At 42.6% G+C, this 26,023-nt stretch overlaps 2 protein-coding genes and 1 pseudogene across 2 annotated transcripts; all 3 read right to left on the bottom strand.

Moving 5' to 3' along the window:
• Positions 1-1,190: 1,190 nt before the first annotated feature.
• Positions 1,191-1,975, bottom strand: LOC127694433 (olfactory receptor 2W3-like; annotated as a pseudogene).
• A 4,777-nt stretch (positions 1,976-6,752) lies between these two features.
• On the bottom strand, positions 6,753-7,673 carry LOC127695532 (olfactory receptor 2AK2-like). The gene has a single exon (XM_052197753.1). It carries the CDS (start codon positions 7,671-7,673, stop codon positions 6,753-6,755), a length of 921 nt encoding a protein of 306 aa, XP_052053713.1.
• Positions 7,674-19,952: 12,279 nt separating this feature from the next.
• LOC127695529 (olfactory receptor 2W3-like) lies at positions 19,953-20,946 on the bottom strand. The gene has a single exon (XM_052197750.1). The coding sequence runs from the start codon at positions 20,944-20,946 to the stop codon at positions 19,963-19,965; it is 984 nt and encodes a 327-aa protein (XP_052053710.1). The 3' UTR covers positions 19,953-19,962.
• Positions 20,947-26,023: the final 5,077 nt, after the last annotated feature.

Here is a 26,023-nt window from a genome sequence, read left to right as displayed (position 1 = left end):
GCATTATGGGACTCATTTTTCTCTTTAATTCCCTGTGATTGTACTCAGAGGTCCCACTCTCCAGTTTCACACAGAAGACCCTCCTGTTTAGTAGCTGGTAGTCTCTCTTAATGTGTTCATATTTTCTGTCTTTGAAAGTGTTCAAGATCGCTCTGGCATGAAGAAACATGAATTTCCCTGCAACAAGAGAGATGTCTGGGGTCTTACATTTTATTACACAGATGAAAAGCCACCTCAAAGTTGTTCCCTGGATATCCTTGCCAAGCCTTCCCTATCCCGTGGAAATTAAATGTCTCTTTACATGTCTCTTTATTTTCCATGTATTGTTGAGTGGAAGCTTTATCTTTGACACTCACTCATAGTCCCAAGCACACACAGAAGCAGATACATTTCACAGACTGAATAATCTGTAGTCTGATCAGATGTTTGATTCTGCACAGTAAACACTTCCTGGAAAAGAAAGATCTCTTCATGGCTGCTGATAAGATGGCTCTGTAAATACACGGCCATTTGTGATGATCTGAGTTCAATCCCCAGAACATACATGGACAAAGGAAAGCACAAACTTCCACTTGAGTTGTCTTCTGACCTCCTCACATGTGCTATGGCATGTACACTCCAATAAATGAACAACTGTAATTAAAAAGAGTTAAAGTTCCATCTATGATGCTGTTGTATGAGGAAGTGGTGGGAAGGTACAGAAGGCCCATCATGCCAAGGAAAGATCCTGTGGTAGAATAGTGAGGGCAGAGTGACAGAAACCTCTAGTTCATGTTATCAGCCTCTTGCCTGGAGTATACATCCCAGAATGACATATGGTGCTGTCGGTGAAGGCTAAATGCTCAGAGTGTCTGTGTCAAGGAAATCCCATGTCTCTCAGTCAGTTACTCAATCTCTTCACCAGACTGACTTAAGAACACAGCACTGTCCTCCTTCCTGGCCTTCCTCAGCAGGGCATGTTGGCTTTGAGCATCAGGAATGGCCAGCAGACCAGACATTGATACATATGGCTTTAGAATAGTAGAAGCCATGTACTCCTTCACAATTCTCACATAAGACAACAAAATGAGCAAAAAGTCTGTGATGAATTCTGCTTCAAACCAGACAGGTGTTAGTGGTATTGAACATGGTTAACCATCCCAATTTCTGTAAGGTTTTAACCTTTTGGGAGGTCTCAGCTTTGCTGTTGATTATAATTTCTTTATTAAGCTTACATTTCCCCAAGTCAGCCTCCTGAGGGGCCCCTTCACCTCCTTGTTCCTGAGAGTGTAGATAAGAAAGTTGAAGAAAGGTGTGACAGTGTTGTAAATGAGGGTGAGGAACTTGCCTTGGTCCTGGGAGGAACTGTTTCCCCTGCTACATGTACATGTAGATGATATTCCCATAGAAAAGGGAGACCACAGTGAGGTGTGAGACACAGGTATTGAAGCCTTTGTGCCTTCCTGAGGATGACTGTATATGTAACACTATATAGAAATAAGAAAGCAACATGCACCCCAGACTGGAAGGCACAATGCCTGCTGTCAGAAAGAAGACAATGCCTTCAATGTCATCTGTGTGGGTACAGGCTATCCTGATGTGGGCTGGCATTTCACAGAGAAAATAGTCTACCCTGCAGTACCCACAGCAAGGTAACTGATTATATCCACATGTCCCAAGCCCAGGAACAGGACTCCTGCAGAGCACAGCCTACATAGCTGATAGTCTTGTCCGGCCCGCTGAGGTTATAGAGCAGCTGTGGGATGGAGCTACTGGTGAAGCTGAGGTCCAGGAAGGACAGGTATGTGAGGAAGAAGTACATGGGGGTGTGCAGGTGCGGGTCCATCCTGGACGCCAGGATGATGGTGCTGTTGCCCAGCAGGGTAAGGAGGTAGGCGGGCAGGATGATGACAAAGAGGACCCTCTCCAGCTGGGGCCAGTCAGAGAAGCCTATAAGGATGAAATGGCTGAAGGTGGTGTCATTGGCTGTGCCCATTTCTACTGCACCTGAGGAAGATGCACAGACAGACAGACAGTTGAATTGGATATTACTAATGATGCTTACATTTCTGGTAAAAATGACACATTTGTGCATAGTTTTCAGGGTTAATTAAAGACGTTGTTACAATATTTCTCACGAGACTATCAGAAATTCTGTTAAAACACAACATTAAACTTGAAAATAAGTTTTTAATAAATAAAAATATTGGCCAAAATTAAAAGTAAAAACAATTTATGGAGAAAAAGAACAGACTAAAACTGCAAACAATGTACTTGGACCATCTACTGAAATAAGGATTCTGCATTTGTTTTTTGGACAAAGGCTCAGGTTCTTCTGGAATATACTGTATATTGAAGCAAGTTTGGCTTCAAATTCATGGAAAACTATTTGCTCCTGCTATATCTTTTGAAATTAAAAACATATTTCCTAATTTGAGGGAAAAAGTATACTTTTAACTCTTTGGGACAAGTTCTCGCTATTGTGATAGGTAAAGATACTCCATTTCATGCCAGGCATCCATCTTGGTACCCACTAGCTGTTTGCTTCTGACCCCAGCCCCTGGGAGATAAGGTGCCATAACCCTGACTCAGAGACCCCCACCCAAAGATGGATTGCTGTCACTACTTAACTTGTTGTGATATGACTAACTGCTTGTTTGGCTTCTGTAGCTTGCTTATTAGGATACACAAAGATTGATTGTGAGTCACCTCACTTGGTAGAACAAGGCAGTTATGTTTGCTTGCACAGAAAGAGAAGATCTTGTGGTTTCCCCTTTAAAGATCCTTCCCTGACCTCATTTCTCAGGGCAATCACAAATCTAGCACAGAGATTGTTCATCAAGATAGCAACTGATCAATAGAAATTTTTAACTAATTTATTTATTAATTAATTAAGAGCCTAAACACTGTCTCCCTCCTAGTCACTCCCTCACAGAGTCCCTCTTCCATCTCCTTATCTTCTGAGAGTAACCACCCTGGGTAACCCCCCACCCCTGGCACATTGAGTTTCTGCCTGTTTAGGCACATCCTCTCCTACTGAGGCCAGACAAGGCTGCTATGATGACTGAGCTGCCTGTCTGCTACATATGTGCCAGGGCCTCATTCCAGCCCATGTGTGTTCTTTGGTGGGCGGCTTAGTTTCTGAGAGCTCCCATGTTTGTTGACACTGTTGGTTGTCCTGTAGGGTTCTCATCTACTTTAGAGCCTTCAGTCCTTCTCCCAACTCTTCCATAATTGTACATGCCCACTATCTAAAGCTTGGCTATGGTCTGGGAAATGTAATTTAGCCTCTCTCTTCTGGGAAGGGCGAGTATTCCATGACCTTTTCAAAGTTCCTGAGTTAACCCTTTCATCTGCTGTTGAGGAGCAAGGACTCAGTTCAGCCTTCCTTGTTTCATGTAAATTTGCATCATTACATGTTGGAGCCTTTGCTGGTTAGGCATGACTAACCAGCATCTTTCACCATCAAGCAATATCAAGGCACTTTCTTCATTGTCACTATACCAAGTGCCAACTTTAATGGCACTGACTTCTTCAACAACTACAGCTGCTTCCCTGTGTGCACTCTGTGTGAACTTTAAGCTTGCTCTCACACCTATCCTCTGTCAAGCCAGTTAGTCTACTTTCCATATATCTGACATTGCTCAAGTTCTCAGTCCATGGGCATAATGAAAACAGATTCATGGCCAAAATACTATATGAATGGCTGTGGTAGATCTACTTCCTGATAAAGTTGTTGTTCCCATCTGAAATGTCATAAACTAGGAATCCCCTGTCCATGTTTCTCTAAAAGGTATAGTTTCAAAGCTTTGACCAAATGCCACATTAAGTTTGGCTTCCAGCACACTATGGCTTTTCAATTAAAGAAGTGAATTCACCATTCTAGCCAGAAGTCACTTTCAGAGTCCCAAGAACCTCATGGTCAGGGTTTTCCCAGCAATGTCTCTGCCACTTGGTACCAATTTCTGCATTAGTTTCTTTTCGTGGTGCTGTAATAAACTACATCAATGAATACAACTTGAGAAAGTTTCTTTGGTTTGCAATCCCAGAGGAATACCACTACAAAAATAGCAAGGACCTGAGAGCAGGCAAGGATGGAGTTGTGGTTCAGACAGGAGGCTGGCTTGTCACATTGCAGGTGCACTCAGCAAGTAGGGCACAGGACAGGAAGCAGGGCTAAGGTCCACCACCTCAAGGCCCACCCTAGTGACTTCACTGAGGCTCCATATCATAAAGGTTCCAAATCTCCCCAAACACCATTGCTGCTGGAGACCAAGGATTCAAATGCAGGATCTGTAGGGACAGATCACCCTGGAAGCACAGCAATGGGGGGCACAAGAGGTGAGAGTGTTGAGGATTCTTAGCCACCTCAGTCTTTCAGTTTAGAGCAAGACTGTGAAGTACATTAGTGACAAGCAAAAGGAAACAGGAAAAGTGAGCCATTCGTGGAGGACACAATTCCTACTTTTTCACTTTTATCTGCATTGGTGTGAGGATGTCAAATACCGTGGAAATAAAGTCACAGGCAGTTGTGAGTTGTGATTTGGTGCTGGAAATTGAACTCAGAACTAAGTTCTGTTCTGAGAACAGACAGTGCTCTTAACTACTGAGCCGTCTCTCCAGTGATAGAGTGCTTTGTCACAGAAATAGGAAACTAAGCAAATCTGAGGGAAAATCCTGTGCCTGACACATAGGTTTCTATGAAATAACCCATATCTTTTGGGAGCACTATTTTTCTCTTCTGTAGGGTGTCTCTGGATAAATTCCCTTTCACTTTAAAAGTGAAATAGAGTACTATTACTTCTGCTCTTCTCTTCCTTCCCTCAAATTCTACCCACATTTACCACACTCAATTTGATAGCCTCCTTTTATTGATAACTACTGATACACACATCACACACATGTATGTATTCATATATAGTATATATATGTATATAATGCCTTATGTAATCACATGTATGCACATACAACTTATGAAGTACATTTTTAATCTCCATTAATTTATTTATTCAATTTATATCTGATTATTTCCACCTCCCCTTTCCATGTCCATAATCCCTCCACAATTTCCTCTCCTCTTTTCCTCTAAGCAGGTGGGGAACCCCCTGGGTTTCCCCCACCCTGGCGCATCAAGTCTTGGCAGGGCTGGATGCATCCTCTTGCCACTGAGTCAGGACAAGTCAGCCCACTTAGGAAAATGGGATCCCACACAGAGGGAACAGATACAATTCATTTTTATTAATATCAAGAAGAGATGTTTCTATGTGTCATTAAAATTAACACTCTAATAATTGGTACCAATTACAAAAACGTAGTTATGAATCTCTAGGACATTTCACATCATATTATTATTATTGTTATTATTATTATTGCTGTTGTTGTGGGTGTGGCCCTGGATATATTCACATAAGTGCTCCGGGAGGCCAGAGGCCTCAGATACCCTGGAGTTGGAGCTACAGACAGTTGTGAGCTATCTTACAAGCGTGCTGGGATTTGAACTCTTATCCTCTGAAAGAGAAGCCTGTGCTATTAACAGCTATACCACCACTCTAGCCCCACAACATATATATTTTAATACTGAGAATCACTTGTCATGTAACTTACACCAGTACTTAGGATCATAAAGTTTTCTGTTCTTAGTTCTTGGATTACATGGCAGTGAGTTGACTATTTTGAGAATGCAGGGGCCCTAGAAAGCTGGCTCAATGGTTCTGACTGCCCCTCCAGAGGACCAAGGTTTGATACCCAGCATTTGTGTGGTGAGTCACAAGCACCTTTAACTTCAAAATAAAACACAAACAAAAGCCAGTGATTGTTTATTTTTAAATCTGTGCATGCTGACACACAAGTTCATTCCCTAAACTAGTTTGAGGCTATTCTGGTCCACATAGTGAGCTCCAGGATAGTCAGTGTATATACAGGAAATTTCCTTGAAATAACATTATTGCTATCATCACTTGTTGAATATTAGCCATGGGAAAAACACAGAAATGTTCTATGGATTTTAAACGCAGAACTGTTCTGTGTCGTTTTGTCTAAATGTTCTTATCATAAGCTAGCATGACTGCTCAGAGACCCACATAAAGATGTTCATGGAAGGAGACAGAGTGCATACTGACAGACACATCCATTGATGATGTTTATAAAGAAGCCATTAGTGAATTTTGAGGAACAATATTGATAAAGGGAGGCATCTTTAAATTGCTTGGGAGAGATTAGAAATCTTATTCAGGTGTGGTTATAGTCACAAAAGCATGAAAGCCAGCATTAACTGAACTCTTCCATATTTCTTTCAGTATTGCCCTTAAAACATGCCACAGTATGAAAACACACACTTTTATATAATAGTTGTTCCTGAAAAGAAAGCAGGTAAAAGATTTCAGATTTATGTAAAATATTCGCAAATGCACACCTATACTCATAAACTGCAGAAAGAGACAGCAAACAATTGTACTGACTTCCACACTATAAGAAACCTCAATTTCTTGCATCAGGGCTGAAGTCTCCTTGGAAAGTCAACTCAACCTGACAGGCAGTCAGAGATGCCAGGGCCAGGAACAAAGCCCTTGCATCTCCTTCAGAGCCAACCTTAAGATTTAAACAATCAATTCAATGTGTCACTGTGAGGGCGAAGGTTTGTACTCTTGTTCAGTCAGTGAGATATTCTGTTGAGCTTCCACCAGCATATCAATCCTGAAATTGTCCCAGAGAGTGTCCAAAAGCAGCCTTCAGATCAGTCCACAGAGAGACCCAAAGTCTTGTGTCACTATCTATCACCCCATCTGTCTCCTCAGGGCCCCCATGACTTCCTTGTTTCTCAGGCTGTAGATGAATGGGTTCAGAACAGGGGTGACAACTGAATAGAGCACAGCCACCACTTTGTCCCTTCCAGGAGAATGCAGGGAGTGTGGCTGTGTGTAGGTGGAGAGAGTGGTGACATAGAACAGGCTGGCCACAGTCAGGTGTGAGGAGCAGGTGGACACAGCTCTACTCTGTCCCTTCCCTGAACCCATCTGGAGTACAACAGCCAACACCCGAGCATAGGAAGCTAGGATGGCCAGGAAGGGCAGCAGAAGAATGAGAAGGCCACTCATGAGGACTGTATGTTCATATTGGGATGTGTCTTCACACACCAGTGGTAGAAGAGATGGCACCTCACAGAAAAAGTGGTTAACCATCCTAGATCCACAGAAGGGAAGCTGAAATACATACACTGTGTGCACTAAAGCATTGATGGAGCTGCTGCTCCAGGCACCAGCGACCATGGAAGAGCAGATCTTCCTGCTCATGAGCACAGGGTAGTGCAGGGGCCGGCAGATGGCTATGTACCTGTCATAGGACATGAAGCCCAGCAGAAGAGCTTCAGATGCACCCAGGGTCAGAAACACAAAGGCTTGGATCGCACAGCCCACAAAGGAAATGGCTTTGGTGTCTGACAGGAAGTTGGCTGCCATCTTGGGCACAGTGGTGGAGATGTACATCATGTCAATGATGGAGAGCTGGCTGAGGAGGAAGTACATGGGAGTGTGAAGTCTCTGGTCCAGCCTGATGAGGTGGACCAGTGTGATGTTGCCTATGAGAGCCACTGCAAAGAGGATGGAGATGACTGTGAAGAGGAAGGTGTCCATGTGTCCATACTGGAAAAGGCCAACCAAGGTGAAGTCTGCCCCACAGCTGTGGTTTCCTGTCTCCATGACTTAGACTGAACCATTAGAGCAGACCCTATCTGGAAAGGGCATGGCCTGGTGAGGACTGTCCTTGAGGAGGAAATGACAGCTATTACATAGGATAGTTTTACTGAATAGCATTCGGGCACTCTCTCTTCTACCCTGTATATTAAGCTTTCATATATACATTATTCAAAATAGTCCTTTTAGTCATTTTTAAAAGTTTTTAGTTTGATTACACTGTTGTGTCATATGTATTAATGGAAGACTTTGCTGTTTCCATGCATGTCTGACACACTCTGCTTTGAAACAATACTTTGGAACCTTACCATTTCTACATGGATGGAGTCTTGAGTCTTGCTTTTGAATCAAGGTCATTTATAAGTTATAACTGGGGAAATAAGAATAAACATTTTGAAGATCACAGCACAAAATTTAAATAATCACAAATTAGCAGTTAGGTAATTCTCAGCCAATTTTCTATACCTGCTGCAGATCCTCTCTGGTGAGAGGCTGGAGTCAGGTCTCCTTCTGTGACAGACCAGCATTCACTCACTCAGTTCTGTTATGTGTGTGAAAAAAGTATTGACAGGAGAGTTTCAGGAAATCAAAACACAGAATATGTACAGGAAATGAATGAATTCCTGATGTCATTGTGCAATGCAAAAATTAAATAGATGTAGTATGTCTACACATAAAGCAAGTAGACTACTTTCAAGTAGCAGAGGACTAGGCAACATTTTCAAACTCTGGAAATATGATTTATGAAAGAGAATTAGCAGAAATTAATAGTGCAATGTAGGACATGGTTATTACTTTTTATATAAAGGCCTAAGTTATTCCTTACCTCCACACTATTCCTTAAGGCAACAAAATGCTAGACTGTCCATAGTTTTGGTTTGCTCCTCATTACCAGTGTCAGGTGTCATCAGGACCCTGGAAGTAGTCACTGCTCAAAGTATGGTGTTACATGCTGATTTCTATGGTGCACATGCACATGTGTGTGCACACGTGCCTGTGTGCTACTGGGATCAAATGCATGGCCTCAGCTAGCACTGTGACCCAGAGTTACACCCTTAGTAATTGTTTTTGAGGCTATGTCTCACTCATCTTGCTCAGTAGCTCAGATTCTTCCTCAACTTCAATCCTTTCCTGCCCTTCCAGAGTGCTGGGATAGAGGCTGGGCCACCAAGACTAGCCCTGCCCTGGCTTCCTTTAGTAGACTCTTAGTCAATGTCTGCTGGACACTTACATATGGTAAAAGTGATTTTTAATGCTGTGAAATTGGAAAAGGTAAATTTTCCTTTCTCTTCATTACAGTTACATCAGAATTTTTGCTTTTGTTTAATACGTTGGAAATCACCTGGTACAGTTTCTCATTCTCTAAAGACAAAACTTAGTCTGGCAGTAGTAGTAGTTGTTGTAGTAGTAGTAGCAGTAGCAGCAGTAGTAGCAGCAGCAGCAGCAGCAGCAGCCCTGGTTCTGAAAACCTCCCCAGGCCATCCTAAACGCAATGTGTTAGACATGTTTACTTCCCTTTGGAGGACAGAGTCTGCTGTGGCAGCCCAGAGCAGTGGACACTTTTGAGATCCTTACACCTGAGAATCCCTGTCACAGCCACATCTTTTAACAATGAGACTCTATAATAATGATCATTTGGAATCAGTGTAAAAGATGACTACTAACCTGTTTATCCATGCACACTGTATGCACTGTGCTGGTGTGTCATATTATCACATTGCACCTCTGTAATCAATAAAGCCATAATTAATTTTGAAATCAGAAAATAGTCTAAATATGTTGAGAAATTGTGTATTTCACCACAATCTTGTTCCCTGAAACTGGGAGAGCCCCAGTCCTTTCTCCTTGTGAGAAGGATTATACACCCGAGAATACCAATGGACAACGTTCATATACATGGAACTTGCACATATTTTTTAAACAATTACTGGAATGTGCATCTAGCCAGGAGTTGATTCAATTCAAGGGTTACAGGGAGAACAATGTACTTCACCCAGTAATCCTAATACATACCTTTACCAGCAAGAGCACCACTGCTATAGGATGTCCTCAACAAGATCAATAGCAAGTCCATCAGAGAATTCAGCTTTACTTCAGTAATTCTGTGACTCCAAGGCTCCTTTGTCAGCTAAGGGAGTGTGCCAGGACAAAGCCAGAATTCCATCTTCCATCAAGCTGAGCTTTTCAGTAAGAGTATCATGGTGACCTTTTCCTCCAGATGTCTTTGTATAAAATAACTCTAAAATAATTTTAACTACACACCAGGAGCTACTGTATATTAGAGATACACATCTCACTGTCCTAGGATTTCTTTTCAAGAATGGAATATAAAGTAAGAATGGAAAATGAACCTGCCATATAGAGAAAGATAAGACAGCTAGAAATAAGAGGTAGAAAGTCACAACTATGCCCTCAACATTACCTTTTAAATACAGTGTGAATATCTACTGAGTCAAGCTATTTAATCTGTGTAGAAAGAAAAAGAAACCTTGGCTTCTAAACCTGTGACCCCTAGCACATTTTGGAAACTGTTAGCTGACTGAGAATTTGTAAGATAGTTGGCTTTTTGCCTCAACAAATAAATTTCACTTAACGTTGAAGACTTGGGTGGAAACAAAATGTAATTTTTGCAACTATGGAAGGCTTTTAAGGACTTAAATGCTCCGGCTGCCTGTGGAAGATTGGACCTCATAGGCTTTCTTTCAGAATCCTTGTGGGAAAACCTGGTCTCTTGTCCACAATTAAATAAACACATTACATACAAGAGAGACACCACTTTCTTAGATCCCATGTTTGCACTGCACAGTAGAAGTTAAAAGAGGTTAGAATCAATGTTCAAAACATATTTTCTTCATAACCGAATCTGATGAGTTATTTTAAAAACTCATTCTACTATATACTCTGAACAGACACATCTACACAGAAGCATAAGGGATGAGCTTCAAAATGTGGATATTAGCAATATCTACATAAACATGGCATTTCAATGAATTATGTAATCGAGGATTGGGCTTGTGTCACATATTCCCAAGGACAATCTTCAAATGTTCATCATGATCATTGATGTAGGAGAGTCATGTTTGTGAAAGCCACAGCTCCATTTGATGTTGGATGGAAAACATAGTTCACCATGTCTCACCTTGGACAAGAAGTTGGATCAATGGCAAAGTGCAGTCTTTTCCTGCTGCAAAAATGTTTAATCTGAAGAAGCTCTAGTTTTTATTTAGAAAAGAAAATGAATGAATCTGTTTAATATTCACTGTGTACTGAAGTCTGTAGCATTTCTCAATAAGTAGCCATATCATATCAACATTGTAAATCTGGATCTTTGAAATTAATTATCCCAAACCTATTCCTTGTTTGCTAGGTAACATGTGTAATTATTTATCTGTCAATACAAATGCCTGTTTTTTCTTTTGTCCTTTTACCTGGAGACAATATTAAGCTTCACTACAAATTTAACCTTTGATAATATTTACTCTATATGTTACACTGAACTACTTTTAGTACTGTTACCTTTTTCTATGAGACATTTTTCTTGATAACAGAGCAGATTCAAGAAATATGGTAATTGTGTTTTATTCTTCCTACAGATTCCTTATTGTTATTTACCTGTAGAACAATAGGTGAAAAGTGGGTTTCTTTAACCTTGAAATGAATATTTCCTACAATTTAACAACAAAGCAATTTCTCGTATCTTTCTGTTGCTGACACATTCTTATTAGACATGTTATTTGTGCTGTATTTTCCCATTAGTCATGGATTTTATGGTTTCTTCCCTAGTCAATGTGTTTTTTAACCTTATTGACTAATGACCCATTGATATACTGCTACCTCCACCACATATTTGTTGTTTGGATTTATGCAAATTTCACTTCTTAAGCATAGCTTTAGAAAATTGTTTATTTCCCTTTTCTTTCTTTAGATTCCACCCCCCACCACACATATCAAGTCTCTGCCAGTTTTGGCACATCCTCTCCCACTGAGGCCAGATAATCAGTCATGATGACTGAGCTGCTTGTCTGCTACGTATGTGTCAAGGCCTCATTCCGGCCCATGTGTGTTCTTTGGTTGGTGCCTTAGCCTCTGAGGGCTCCCAGGTTTATTGACTCTGTTGGTTGTTCAGTGGGGTTCAGTCCTTTGGGGCCTTCAAGTCCTTCTCCCAACTCTTCCAAAAAAGTGTCCCCAACTGCTATTTAAGTTTGGTTATGGGTATCTGAATCTGTTTCAGTCTGCTGCTGGGTAGAGCCTCTCAGAGGATAGTTCTGGTAGGCTCCAGTCTGCAAGAATAACAGAATATCATTAATAATGTCAGGGATTGGTGCTTGCCCATGGGATGGGTTTCAAGTTGGACCATTAATTGGCTGATCATTCCTACCGTCTCTATTCCTACCCTGCATTTCTTTTAGACAGGATAAATTTGGGGCTGAGAGTTTTGTGGGTGGGTTGGTCTCCTTATCCCTCCACTGGAGGTCTTCCCTGGCCTCTTAAGATTCCATCACTGCAGACTTAGGCTAAAGTTACCAGCACTGGGTCCTGGAAGCCTCCTCTATCCCAGGTCTCTGGGACTTCTTAAGGATTCCCACACACACACCATAGCTGCAGATTTCCATTCATTCTCCAGGCCCTCTCGGCATATCTCCTTTCTCTCCCTACACCCAATCCATCCTGCCTTCCCATTCCCCTTCCCCCACCTCTCACACCCAGTTCTCTCCCTCCCTCTGCCTCCTATGACAATGTTGTTTCTCCTTGTTTCTCAAGCATTATTATTTGAGCCTTCCTTATTGTCTAACTTCTTTGAGTCTATGAGATATATCATGGGTATTCTGCACTTTATGGCTAATATCTGCTTACCAGTGAGTATGTACCGTACATGTCCTTTTTGGGGTCTGGGTTACCTGACTCAGGATGATATTTTCTATTTCTATCCATTTGCCTGAAAATTTCATAATGTCCTTGTTTTTAATATTTGAATAATATTTCATCATGTAAATGAGCCATGTTTTCTGTAACCACTGATTGGTTGAGGGACATCTGGGTTGTTTCCAGTTTCTGACTGTCGTGAATAAAGCTGTTATGAACCTAATGGAAGACTTGCCTTTGTTGTAGGGTGGAGCATCTTTTGGATACATGCCCAGGAATGGTATAGCTTGGTCTTCAGAGAGAACTATTTCCAATTTTTGGAGGATCTAATAGCTTGATTTCCAGAGTGGTTGTACAAATGTGTAATCCCACTCACTATGAAGTATTCCTCTTTCTCCACATCATTACCAGCATGTGCTGTCCCTTGAGTAAAAACTCAGTCTTGGCATTCTGGTTGTTATAAAGTGGAATCTCAGAACTGATTTGATTTGCATGTCCCTGACAACATTCCCTCCATGAGAATTCTCTGTTTAGCTCTGTACCTCATTTTTAAATTGCATTATTTGGGCTTTTGGAGTCTAACTTCTAGAGAAGTTTTTGTACTTTTGACAGAGACCTTTGCCTTACAGAAGATTTTCAGTTGCAAGAGGTCCCATTTATCAATTGTTGATCTTAGACCACCAACCATTGGTATTCTGTTCAGGAAATTTTCCTGTTCTGTGCCAATTCATTCAAGGCTATTTCCCACTTTCTCTTTTATTAGATTCAGTGTGTCTGATTTTATGTTGAGGTTCTTGATCCATTTGGACTTGAGCTTTGTGCAGGGTGATAAATACAAATCAAGTCGCATTCTTCTACATTCAGACTGCCAGTTAGACCAGCATCATTTATTGATGATGCATTCTTTTCCACTGCATGATTTGGCTTCTTTGTCAAAAATCAAGTATCCATAGGTGTATGCATTTATTTTTATATCTTTTGTTCTATCCCAATGATGAACTTGTCTGTCTCTGTACCAATGCCATGCAGTATTATTACAACTGCTTTGTAGCACAACTTGAGGTCAGGGATGATGATTGCCCTAGAAGATCTTTTTTTTGTTGAGAATTGTCTTTGTTGCCCTAGGTTTTTGTTTTTCCATATGAAGTTGAGAATTGCTCTTTCAAGTTCTGTAAAAAATTGTGTTGGAATATTGATGAGGATTTCATTAAATATTAAGATTCATTTTGGCAAGATGGCCATTTTCACTATGATTTAGTGAAAATTCTTTAGTATTGATTCTTTTTACAAATGTGGATGCCCTTCTATCTGGAGCATAGATGTTCAGAATTGAGATATTTTCTTGGTGGATTTTTTCCTTTGAGGAGTATGAAGTGTCTTTCCCTGTCTCCCTTGATTATTTGTTGTTGAAAATCTATTTTATTAGATATTAGAATGGTTATTCCAGTTTGTTTCTTGGGTCCATTTGCTTGGAAAATCTTTTTTTCAAGAATTTTATGTTGAGATAATGACTATCTTTGTTGCTAAGATGTGTTTCTTGTATACAACAGAATTATGGATTTTGTTTTTGCATCCATTCTGTTAGCCTGTGCCTTTTTACAGAGGAGCAAGTCCAGATCTAGACAATGTGATCTTTATTAAAGGACCCAAGATCATCAATGATTCCTGCCAATAAAGAATCTTTTTTCTAAGTAGTATTTTTTTTCATCTTAAGTCACAGAAGGGTCACCATCTCATAATAGGAGTTGCATTGCACTTCATCAGAGTTTCCTACTCCGGAGACTCATCCAATAAGCATCATATGGAAGAGCATGAGCCATAGACCACATTAAGCAATGGGAACTGTAATGGATATTTTCTTTTCTACTTGGAAGTGTTGGAACATACACTAGCATTTTAATATACTGGTATTTTGCCTTTGAAAGTTCCCTGGGTAAATTTAAATGAGCAAACTAACTTTTGTTTAGGAAGTTGTTTATGCAAACATAGCTTAATCTTCAACAGTTGGTGACATCAAGAAATAATTTAATATCTTTACTGTATTGACTAGCCTAATACATTTGTGAAAATAGAATCTTAAACTAGATGGAAAAATTAGTTAAAACCATCAGTTTACTGATGCTTGCAAACTAAGACATTTGTTCTTTCCTCCTAGTACAACAGACAGAGGTGGGGTACACAAGAAGCCAAACACACTAATCACCTGATAGAGATAGGGAAGAAACACACAGTGTAATGGGTCCAGGGGCTCACAGCTCTTCCCCTGGAGACTGGAGTATCTTCACAGCTCACACTTTGCTTTGTTTTGTCTCTGTTTCACTGTTTCTCTCTCTCCCTCTTTATGTCTCTCTCTCTCTCTCTCTCTCTCTCTCTCTCTCTCTCTCTCTCTCTCTCTCTCTCTCTCTCTCTCTGAAGAATGATGTCATATCCCTACAGACCCACAACATTTTCTACTACCATGACCATCACCATTACCATAACCCCTACCACCACCACCACCACCACCAAAACCATTACCACCGCTACCACCATCATCATTACCATCATGACCACTATCACCAGCATTACAACCACCACCATCACCACCACTACCACCTCTACTATCCTGCCACTCCCAGTCAGGTCTCTGCAGACTGGGCTTTGGGCACTGAGGTACAGTTAATGAGTTAGTTATTGGAACAATAAGCAAATAACTATCATCTTATTTGCTGTCTCCCCTGTGTGTGTGTGAGAGAGAGAGGCTGGTGCATGTGTGAGAGAGAGGTGGGATGTAAGTGTGCACACCACAGAGCCTGTGTGGGGATGAGAGGGCAGCTCTTGGGGCAGAATCTCCTTCTGCTTTGTAGAAGCCGGCTCTCTTGTTGCTTTTCTCACATTGCACTTTTGCCCTGGGTGGCCCATGAGTTTCTGGATGGCTCGTCTGTCTCTGCCTCCCATCCAGCTGTAGGAGTGCTAGGATTACAGATGTGTGCCACCACACCGGGATTCTTTTTTTATGGGTTCTGGAAATCGAACTCAGGTCCCCAGGCTTGGACAGCAAGTGCTCTTACCCTCTGAGCCAGATTGCAAAGCTCAAACAGTGGACTTAATTCTGTACTTTCCATTTGCATAATCCATGTTCTCCTCCTCTCCTTGATGAACATGATGGCAGGGTTTAGGGACACAATGGTTTATCCTCATTTCTCCTGATGTTGCTGAAAGCCCCCAGGTCGGAGTGAAACTGTTCCAAAGAGAGACACTGTGACCCTCACTTTGGCTGTCAGATAACCGGGACTATGAATGCAAAGAACTTGGAATTACCCCAGGAATCTTACACTTGGAGAAGAGAAAGGCTGAAGCTTGGTGCTGGCCAGAAAGGTTGCTTGTATCCCAGAAAGATATTTCATACATTTGCAACAATCATCAGACCACCTCGCAGAAGGGGCTAGCATCTCAACAATGATGGGCAAGCCATGGGCAGGACCAGACTCTGACCAGAACTGGTTGATTACCTGTGCATGCATCTTATCCTCTTAAAACTACACTTCATGTCACAACACTGAAGATGAGCTTTACTGGGTCTCTTGGATTCTGTTCACAATGTGACCAGAATACGTTTTCTCTCTTTATTTTTCACTGGTGCTTACCCTCTTTCTCTGACTAACTGAAGACAGACACCCAAGCCTGACTTGTCAGAGCTCAGGATTTAACTCTACCACCAGCACTACACAGAGACCCTATCTTGAAAAATAAATAACAACTGAAATAAACAAGCGAACAAAAAACTCAAACAAAACAACCAACCAAAAACAGAAACAAAAAAACAAAAACACCAAACAAGCAAACACCCAGCCACCTGTTGGACATCTCTTCATCTAGGGGATATGATGACAGTAATCAGCATGTAAGGTTCTCGGCCTGAACTGGTACCTGCAGTCATTAGACTCATTCATATGGAGGAGATGGTGCCTGTCCTCCATCATGCTGACCACCAAGGGGTGTAGAGAGACACTGATGTGACTTGCCAGCTGTAGTTATTGTCCATTTTTATGAAATAAATAAGAGCTTGAATAGGTTGAATTCTTTCATATACAACTTCCCTGTCTAGGTCAGAGTCTACTGTAGACTCAAGGCACCTGCCTCTTTACTACAGTGAGAATGAGACTGACCTTCTATTGTGGAGGTAACTTTGAACTTGCTACATAGTCAGGAGATGAGCTTGAACTTGGATCCTCCCATGAATTCACCTCTCAAGTGCTGGCGTTACACATGTATAAACACACACACACACAACACACACACACACACACACACACACACACACACACTAGCTAAGGGCTTTGTGCACATTAGGCAAACATTCCAGCAACTAAGCTATATCCCTAGCCCAACCCATAATCTGTGAGGAATGAAAGTCAAGTTCACACAGATGGGAGGATGAGGTTCGGAAACAATTGACTATTTTTTTAAATTATTTAATGTCTGAGTGCTCTCTCTGGATGTACACCTGCATTCCAGAAGAGGGCATCAGATCCCAGCATACATAGTTGTGAGCCACCATATGGTTGCTGGGAATTGAACTCAAATCCTCTGGAAGAGCAGACAGTGCTCTTAACCCCTGAGCCATGCTTTCAGCCCTACAACTGGCCATTTTTAAGTTATAAAAACAATCCATTAGCAGAATCAGAACAGGAGGGCTCTGCCATTCAGTCTAGACATGCTCCAGTTTTATTTTGTTCCTGTTCTAAAACACTCTGACCAAAAGCAACTCCAGGATGAAAGGAGTTTTTTGGCTTATTTATTGGCTTATTTTTCCAAGTCACAGTCAATCATTGTGGAAGTCAGGGCAGGGACCTGAGTAGGAACCAGATGTAGAATCCAAGAAGGAAAGCCACCCTCTGACTCACTCACTGCTCACGCTTAGCTTCTTCCCTATACAGCCCAGATCCATTTGTCCCAGGAATGGTGCTGTCCACAGTAGGCTGGGTCCTCCTGAACAAAGGAAAACCAAGGTAATCCCTCATAGACATGCCACCGGCCAATCTGACCTAGTCAATGTGTCAGTCCGTGCTCTCTTCTCAGATGACTTTAGGCTGTGTCAAACTGACAATTAAAGCTGAGTGTGACAAGATGTGCTTCTCAAACACTTTGTTGCTTTCAAGAGTAAACAAAATTTTCCCAAGCTGGTGCTTTCCCCTGTCAACTACACAGGAGTAAGTAGCTGCTCACTTTCCGTGTTCTCATTCTCCTGAATGGCTGTTACAAGTTATCACAGCCAAACCTATTATTTAGAAGGCAGAGGGGTTTATGGTTCTTTTGTATACTTCCTTTACTCAAGGGTAGCCCAAGAAGTTTCCAATTAGAGTAGAGGGTCTGCTGAGAGATGAGCGTGTGTTCCCTGCTCTCTGGGGCGCAGCCATGACCAGAGGATCTGTGAAGACAGAGTGTGCCGGGCTCAAGGTGAGGAGCCTGGCAGAGTAGACATCACCATAGATGCTTTCCCAACCATTCTCAGCTTTGTTCTTGAAGAAAAGCCACATGGTTTTCCTGGAGGAAAACAAAACAAAACAAAACAAAACAAAAAACAAAACAAGGATTCTCCCCTGCTTCTCATCCTAGAGTTTTGGCAATAGAACCACAGTTGTCTGCAATGAAGCAAGACCTTATGCATCTTGGATTGGGGGCGGAATCTGTCAGGTTTTGTCTTCAGTTCTGAGTCCAGTGTGGGAAGGAATCACCATAGTTAGGACAGCCACAAATGAACGCTGGGATTTAACAATAGGAGAGCCTGGCAGAGACTTACCACACATGGAGGCTTTCTCAGATAATGAAAACAAGCCTATGTAACAGTGAAGCTTAGTGCCCCTCCCCATGTTGTTTTCTTTGGTCAGATTTTTTGTTTATTTGTAGAACTTTACAGCAGACATGGGGTGGGGTGCATTAAGCCAAAGGTTGTGGTTTAGAAGACAAAGAACCAGTATGATTCCACAAAAATGCTTTGGTTTGAATATTGGAAACATAAAACACCAAACTATGTGGAAGTCAATGCAGCATGGTGGTCATGAAGAGACAATTTGCTCATATGAATAAAATGCCTAGCATGTGATTAAGAAATAAAAAGCAGGTTTGGCAAGGTGGCTCAGTGGGTAAAGGTGCTTGTTGCTAAGTCTCTTGACTTGATTTGGGTCTTCAGGACCTGTATGGTTAAAGGAGAGAACCAACCCCTGTAAAGCTGTCTTCTGACATCCACACATGTTCTGTGAAACATGCCAGCCTACACACCTACACACACACACACACACACACACACACACACACACACTCCAACCAAAAGCCAATGAGACACATGTCTAAGAAACTTTGTGTCCTGCTTGGTACTAGGTTACAAACTGGTAGGATCTTATCTTTGCTGTACATTGATTAGCCTTGCTGTTACATTAGTTACTGCTTCATTGCTGAGACAAAGTCACTTAGCTTTGATGAAGAAGTAAGACGCAGAGGCTCAGGGGCTCCAATGGCTCTGTCCATCTTGTCAGGAAGGCATGGCCAGCAGAGCTGCTCCTCACCTCACAGCAGCCTGGGAACAGCAGGGAGATGTGGCTTCTTGCTAGTTTCTTCTTTCTGGGTCTTGTTAACCGTCTGGGGCACATTCAGGGTGGGTCTTTCCCCTCAGTTAATGCTTTACAAACACCCTTTCTGACCCACTCTGAGGTGTCCCTTGGTCTCCTGGATTCTAAACCAACTCATGCTGACAGGGGAGATGAGTGGGAATACTCTGTGTTGATTTGTGGTTCATCACGGGTAGAATGTTTGGGAAACATGTAGTGTTCAGTTCATTCACAAAGCAGATGATTTGGGACCTCACACAGGATTATAAAAAGCCCAAAGTATGCAACTCAGTGAAGAGCTGTCCACTAGTGTTGATCAGATCCAGTGCTACCAATGCTACCCAAGGAAGGCCTTACATGGAGTAACATCCAGGCCAGCAATGCCCTACCCCAGATATCAAAATAGGGACATACATGGGGACAAGAGAGCATAGACGCATACGCCTTAACTGAGAGACCAGCTACCCACAGCCTCTCTTCCCTAATGCTGCTGATGTAAAAAGTACACAGGAAGCACCTGTTTCCCCTCCTCACCTTACCAAGAGAGCACATCTCACCATGTACAGGATGACACTACACCAGCCTAGGGACAAACCGTCAGATCTGCATCTTTCATGGGGAAGTTTGCTTTACCCATAAGAAAGGAATTTAAAACACACACCATTCTCATGACTACCAAATCCCAGGAGCCTTTGCAAATCCAGTACCATGCCTGTGCTCTCCTCTGTTGCAAGACAGTCAGAATTTTTCCCAAATCAATGCAGAACATTTCCTCTGTCCCATTTCTTTCTTGTTAAACTGCTTGCCTGGGAGCTTGCAAATTCTCTCAGTATTCGTTGCCATCCTCACCAGGACAGCTTCCCTCTGGTGCTTCTGGAACCAGCCCTTACTTGCCCTGCCTCTCGGCTGCCCAGCAGCAGCCTTCTGAGAGCCCCCTTCACTTCCTTGTTCCTGAGAGTGTAGATCAGAGGGTTGAGGAGAGGGGTGACAATGTTGTAGAAGAGGGTGAGGAACTTGCCCTGGTCCTGGGAGGAGCTGTTTCCCGGCTGCATGTACATGTAGATGATATTCCCATAGAAAAGTGAGACCACGGTGAGGTGAGAGCCACAGGTGTTGAATGCCTTCTGCCGTCCAGCAGCAGAGCGGATTTGCAGCACGGCTCTCACGATGTAGCCATAGGAGACCAAGATGAACACCAGGGGAGACAGTACTATGCATATAGCGAGTACGAAGACAGTGCCTTCCACTGCAGCAGTGTTGACACAGGCCATCCTGATGAGAGCTGGCATCTCACAGAGGAAGTGGTCCACTCTGCGGTGCCCACAGCGGGGTAGGCTGAGGGTCACTGGAGACATAGCCAAGGAGTTGGCCACCCCACAGCTCCAGACCACTGAGACCAGACTCACGCAGAGCTTGGGGCTCATGATGACCATGTAGTGCAGGGGCTTGCAGACCGCCACAAAGCGGTCATAGGCCATGACAGCCAGCAGCAGGCACTCCACACCCCCCAGGCCCTGGAACAGGACCATCTGCAGAGCACAGCCCACATAGCTGATGGTCTTGTCCGGCCCACTGAGGTTATAGAGCAGCTGTGGGATGGAGCTACTGGTGAAGCTGAGGTCCAGGAAGGACAGGTGTGTTAGGAAGAAGTACATGGGGGTGTGCAGTTGCGGGTCCAGCCTGGACACCAGGATGATGGTGCTGTTGCCCAACAGGGTGAGGAGGTAGGCAGGCAGGATGATGGCGAAGAGGACCCTCTCCAGCTGGGGCCAGTCAGAGAAGCCTATAAGGATGAAATGGCTGAAGGTGGTGTCGTTGACTGTGCCCATCTCTACTGCACCTGAGGAAGACATCAATGCTGACAGTGATTGGAGAGGACAGAGCTCATCAAAAGTTTAGTTACAAGATGTAGATAACAATGAAACCAAGTTACGCATGTGGCAAGCCAGTTGCCATGGGTAGAAATGGGACAGGGGTTGGTTTTGAACCCAGAAATTGCTATTTAGTGTGCCTGCGTCGCTCCCTCTAGACTTGCCTCTAATTCCGTGAAATGAGAGATGAATTGGACTGTGTTCCAGAATTTAATTCTCTCCAGACCCACAATCCCAAGCTCCTGTCCAAAGGCAAAGAGCACAAGCTACAGCCCTGCATAATCATCCCAGAGCATCTGAAGATGCCCAGCACAGCTGACAGGAAGTGTGGACATCACCCAGGGAAACCCATGAGGGATGACTCACACCCAGATGTATTTGAAAATAAATTTGCTGAGTTTTTCTTTAGAGATTATTGAATATTTGGTAATTCAAGAACAGACTGGTGTTACCTAGAAATACCTTTAAAATTATTTTACAAATGTATAAAATGTATATATACATTATGCATTTTATAATCTGACAAAAATAGAGGCATCTACTAAAAAATATTAAAGTTTATCAAAATTGACAAGAAAAAAAACTATCTAGAGCATTGTCCCCAGCAGAAAGAAACTTAAATGTGGAGGTGAAGCACTATACCACATCAGCATCAAACTGACTGTAGTTTGCTTGGGATGCATGGGACACATTCTGTACTTTTGACTGTTATTTTTAGTGAATTTTGAATGTCTGGATAGAAGAGTGGCATAGGAGACAATAGGTTATCAGTGAAACCAGGTGCTCATAAGACCTGTTTCTGGGCCTGCTGCCTAGGCAGCTGGTGCTTATGTTTCTTCCAAAGTATATCAGAAATATTGCTTAAAGAAAAATTGAACCCCAATTGAAGTTTTGTTTTAATTACATTTATATGTGTGCATGTGACTGTGTGTTTGAGTGTGTGTGTGTGTGTGTGTGTGTGTGTGTGTGTGTATGTATTAGCTCACCTTTGCAGGTATAAGGAGAACTTTTAGGAATCAGTTTTCTCCCTCCATCATGTGAGCTTGAGAGATCAGATTCAGGTCACCAGGTTTAGCAGCAAGTCCCTTGACCCACTGAGACTTCCTTCTTGCTAGCTAGAAGAAGAAACAGAGAAGGCTCAGGGTCCAGGTGTGAATCCTGCTGGGAGAAGATTGGTTGGCCCGCCTCACAGCTAAATGGCAGATGCATTGTCCCTTGCTTCTGTAGCACGTTACAGGAAAGGCAGAGCAAAGGAAGGGTCTCGCTCTCCCAGTCTTGGTCAGATGTAAATAGCCCGATTCTCTACCAATATCCATCCCTTAATCTCCTTGGCAGACAGGAAAGCTGAGGCGGCCTGCGTGCCCTGAACCAGTGCTGCAGGGTTCAGAGAGAGGCAGGAGACATTAACCCACACTTGCGTGCTTGATGAGAGCTTAAGTTGGCATCACAGTTCTTAAGAGATCCCTACTTCTCTGTACACACACATCAAGGTTGTACATGTTGTTTTCATAAAAGAAACCTGTTTCTTTTACAGGATTGAAAATTGAGTATTTTCTCTTTGCTCTTATCCATCTCATGTGTAGGAATCGGTCCTGAATTTTTTGACCCCCAGTCAGAGGATACATACCCTCCAGACCATCTTCACCGCATCAAAAAAGGATGGTTCACAGAAAGAGTTTGTGTATGTTATTAACTTCTAGAGATAATAACTCCTAGTTAATAACATTGTTATTTAATAGACAATGGCATTATAAATGGGAAAGAAGCAACTGCCAAATTCAAATGAGCACAGGCATGTGACATCACTTGAAACTTTGACTACCCAGATATTTTAAGTCCAAACACATAGAAAATAAACTATGGGGCTGGGGTTCATGTTTGTCTAGCATGTGTGACTTCCAAGTTTCATTCTCTCCACCATCTGGAACCATGTAAATGAAATGTACATCACTGTCATCCCAGTAGTCAGGAAACAGAGGTAGGAGTTTAGGGATATCTCTGGCTACAAATCAAGCTCAGAGCTATCCCGAGCTACACAACAAAGCAAAATGTGTTGTGAGCACACACATAACTGTCTCTGTCTCTCTCTGGCTGGATGGCTCCCTCTCTCTCCCTCTCTTTCTCCCTCCCTCACTCTTTCCCTCCCTTCCCCCTCTCTTTCTTCCTCTCTCTCTGAGATAAATTCTCACTTTGTAGCCCTGCTTGGCCTATAATTCACTAGGAAGACCAGGCTGGCCTCAAACTCACAGAGATGCTCCTGCTTCTACCTTCCAAGCCCTGGAATTAAAAGAATATACCACCATGCTTGGAAATAAATTATTTTTTTCTAAAATCATTCAATGTTATATTTCTATGTATTATATGCCATTTGCAGATTTCTCTTAAATATATAACTCATGGGTATTGTTGAACAAAATCAGTATCTTCCTGTTTTAAATTGCTGGCCCTCAGTCATCAATAAGACCATTTCTCATGTTTAGAAGTTGCTTGTTTGTAAACCTTTTTTTTTACCTACAAGTCTTTTTTTTCATTTCTTATTATGTTATAGATATTTATATGAGTTTTTGAAAAGATGTAAAAATGGATCTCGCTTATTTCATACTTCACTTGACAAGTGTGTGCTTTCTGATATTTGTTCTAGTTTAACAAAAGCACAGACATAACATCTGTCTTTGTGTTGTGTATCTGTGTGTCTGTGTGTTTGTGTGTTTGTGTGTCTGTGTATCTATCTCTGTTTCTCTGTCTTTGTGCATGTGCCTGCAGAGGCCAGAAAGGGACACAGGATCTGCTGGAGCTGGTACTATAAGTGGTTGTGAGCCTCCAGAAGTGGGTGTTGGGAACACAACACAGGTCCTTTGCAGGAGCTGTATGTGCTCTTAGCCCCCAGCTAGCCCTCTAGCCCCAGGAGTTACACAATGCTAGTCTATTCTTTTATCTTGTCATTAGCTTCTCAGAGATCAGGACCCCAACTCTCCTCTGCATTCTCCTAAACAACAGAATGAGAGTGGAGACTAGAGAGAAAGACAAAAGAGGCTGAACACATGGTGGCTGAAATGGCTCTCCAGTTACTATAGCAACAAGCTGATGCTTCCAAAGGGATACTGGGAACTGAGAAACACATCCTAGCACAATGAAGGGCTTGGGTCTGGTGTTCAGGACAGCCTGAGTTCAGATGTCCTTCCCAACATCCATTCTTCTGACTGACACAGCCAAGAACGACCTTCCCCTGGGAAGATTTGATGACTTTTTATGTACATGTTTAAGAGAAATGTTAACACTAATGGCCTCCGTGCCATCAGATGTTAAGAGGCTGCTTTGATGACACTCTTTTTAAAAATCCAGCTGGCTCTCATGTCCCCTCAGAGTTTGTGTCTCTGTGAGGCCTGAAGTCATTAGTAGAGCGACTAGATTTTACATAAAGCACTATTTCAAAATTGATTCTACTAAGTTGTTGATTTCTCTGACATGAGATTTTTTTTATTTCTACCTAAAATAAAACCAATATTAGAGCCCAAAGAACCATAAGACCTGGAATCGAGACAGAGCACCATCCCGGCCAGCAGCTCCACAGGGCTTTCCCACTAGCTCTAGCGTTTCTGAGAAACCAGTATTTAACAGGTACAGGGCACCTTTGCTGTCTGAAAGGCTCCAGGAAGGGCGCACCCCTCCCTCTTTCTGAATCAGACTCTGGAGGGACATCCTTTCCCTGGCTGTGCTTGGCCTCAGGTCCAGGACTTTAACTCCCTGTGCAAGTATTTGTCCAGAGCAGCGTGACTGGTGTCCTACTGATAGAACTTGATAGAGAGAAAGAGAGAATTTAAAAAGCAGTTCATAGCCAGCTCTTCCCAGACCAATTGGAGGCATATGCCTGTCTGAGCCAGCCTCTTGGTCACAATGTTCTGAGCCATGGCTAATGAGATCCTTTCTGACCCAGACATGGTTGCCTCAGACATCTGGACACCTCCCTGAGACATATGAACACTAACACAGTGAACTCCTCTCAGAAAAATAGCATTATCAGTCAGTAAGCCACTCTCTACAAATGGCTTAGTTAGTTGTTGATAACACACTTTTGTGTAGACTCCAGGGGCTTCTGCTTGTCTGGACAAAGCTGAGACCTCCAAAGACAAGAAACAAAATCTTATTTCACTGTCAGGGAGACACAAGCCAGAAGTTGAAAGGAAACAACACTTCCCAGAGGACATGATAAGAGGATGCAGGCAGTTGTCCCTTCAACGAAATGCACTCCCAGACCATAAAGCCCTCTCCAAGGAGAGCTGCTTACAGACTCTCCCTGCAGTCTGCCTGCTCAGAAAGAGAAGGTTTTTTTTTTTCTTTTTCCCTATTTCCTTTTCCCAGGTACTTGCCCAAATCCATTCTTGCTCTTTAACCAAGACCTCAACTCCAACTCAAGAAGCTGCTGAGAATCACTGCTGACCCTGTTGTTTTGATAACCTCTAATGCAAAAATCACTTTCTCTTCCTCCCCCCTCCCTCCTTCCCTCCCTCACTTTCTCCCTCCCTCCCTCCTTCCATTCCTATCTCTTCCCAGCAGATTCTGGGATCTCCAGCATTCCTGCCCTTTGGTGTCTTAAGCTCTAATAAAATAAAATTGTCCTTCAGTTTTTTCTGGGTCTATTTTCAATTTTTCTATCTATAAGGAATCTCAAATTACTTGATGTACAAAAAGGACGCTATGTGTGTCAGTGACATTAAACTAAATTAGATACCTTTCCATGCATCAAGCAGAGTTTCCTATGCTGGGGTAGCCTGAGCCAGGCACATCCTGGGTACAGAGCAGGCAGTTACTCATGGGTTATCTCAGCCTCACAGCAGGGTGGTATTCTTGTCTTGGAGAAATATTCCTCTTTCACTTCCTCGTTCCAGAGCAAAACATGGATAGGGCCAGGCACTAAATTGAAGCTGAGTTCTCCCTACATGGGTTGAGGTCACAGGTATAGAGACCAGGAAAAGCCTGAAGAAGATCGCCCACAGACAGTGTTGGAAACCATGATGCTGTTCACCTGCACAGAGGG

This window comes from Apodemus sylvaticus, chromosome 10 (genome assembly GCF_947179515.1).
Source record: "Apodemus sylvaticus chromosome 10, mApoSyl1.1, whole genome shotgun sequence".
Classification (NCBI taxonomy): Eukaryota; Metazoa; Chordata; class Mammalia; order Rodentia; family Muridae; genus Apodemus; species Apodemus sylvaticus.
This window is presented reverse-complemented; position numbering and strand designations above follow the sequence as displayed.

What these genes read in the sequence shown, in the direction of transcription:
- LOC127695532 (XM_052197753.1), bottom strand. Translation starts at nt 7,673, where the DNA reads ATGGAGACAGGAAACCACAGCTGTGGGGCAGACTTCACCTTGGTTGGC.
- LOC127695529 (XM_052197750.1), bottom strand. Translation starts at nt 20,946, where the DNA reads ATGGGCACAGTCAACGACACCACCTTCAGCCATTTCATCCTTATAGGC.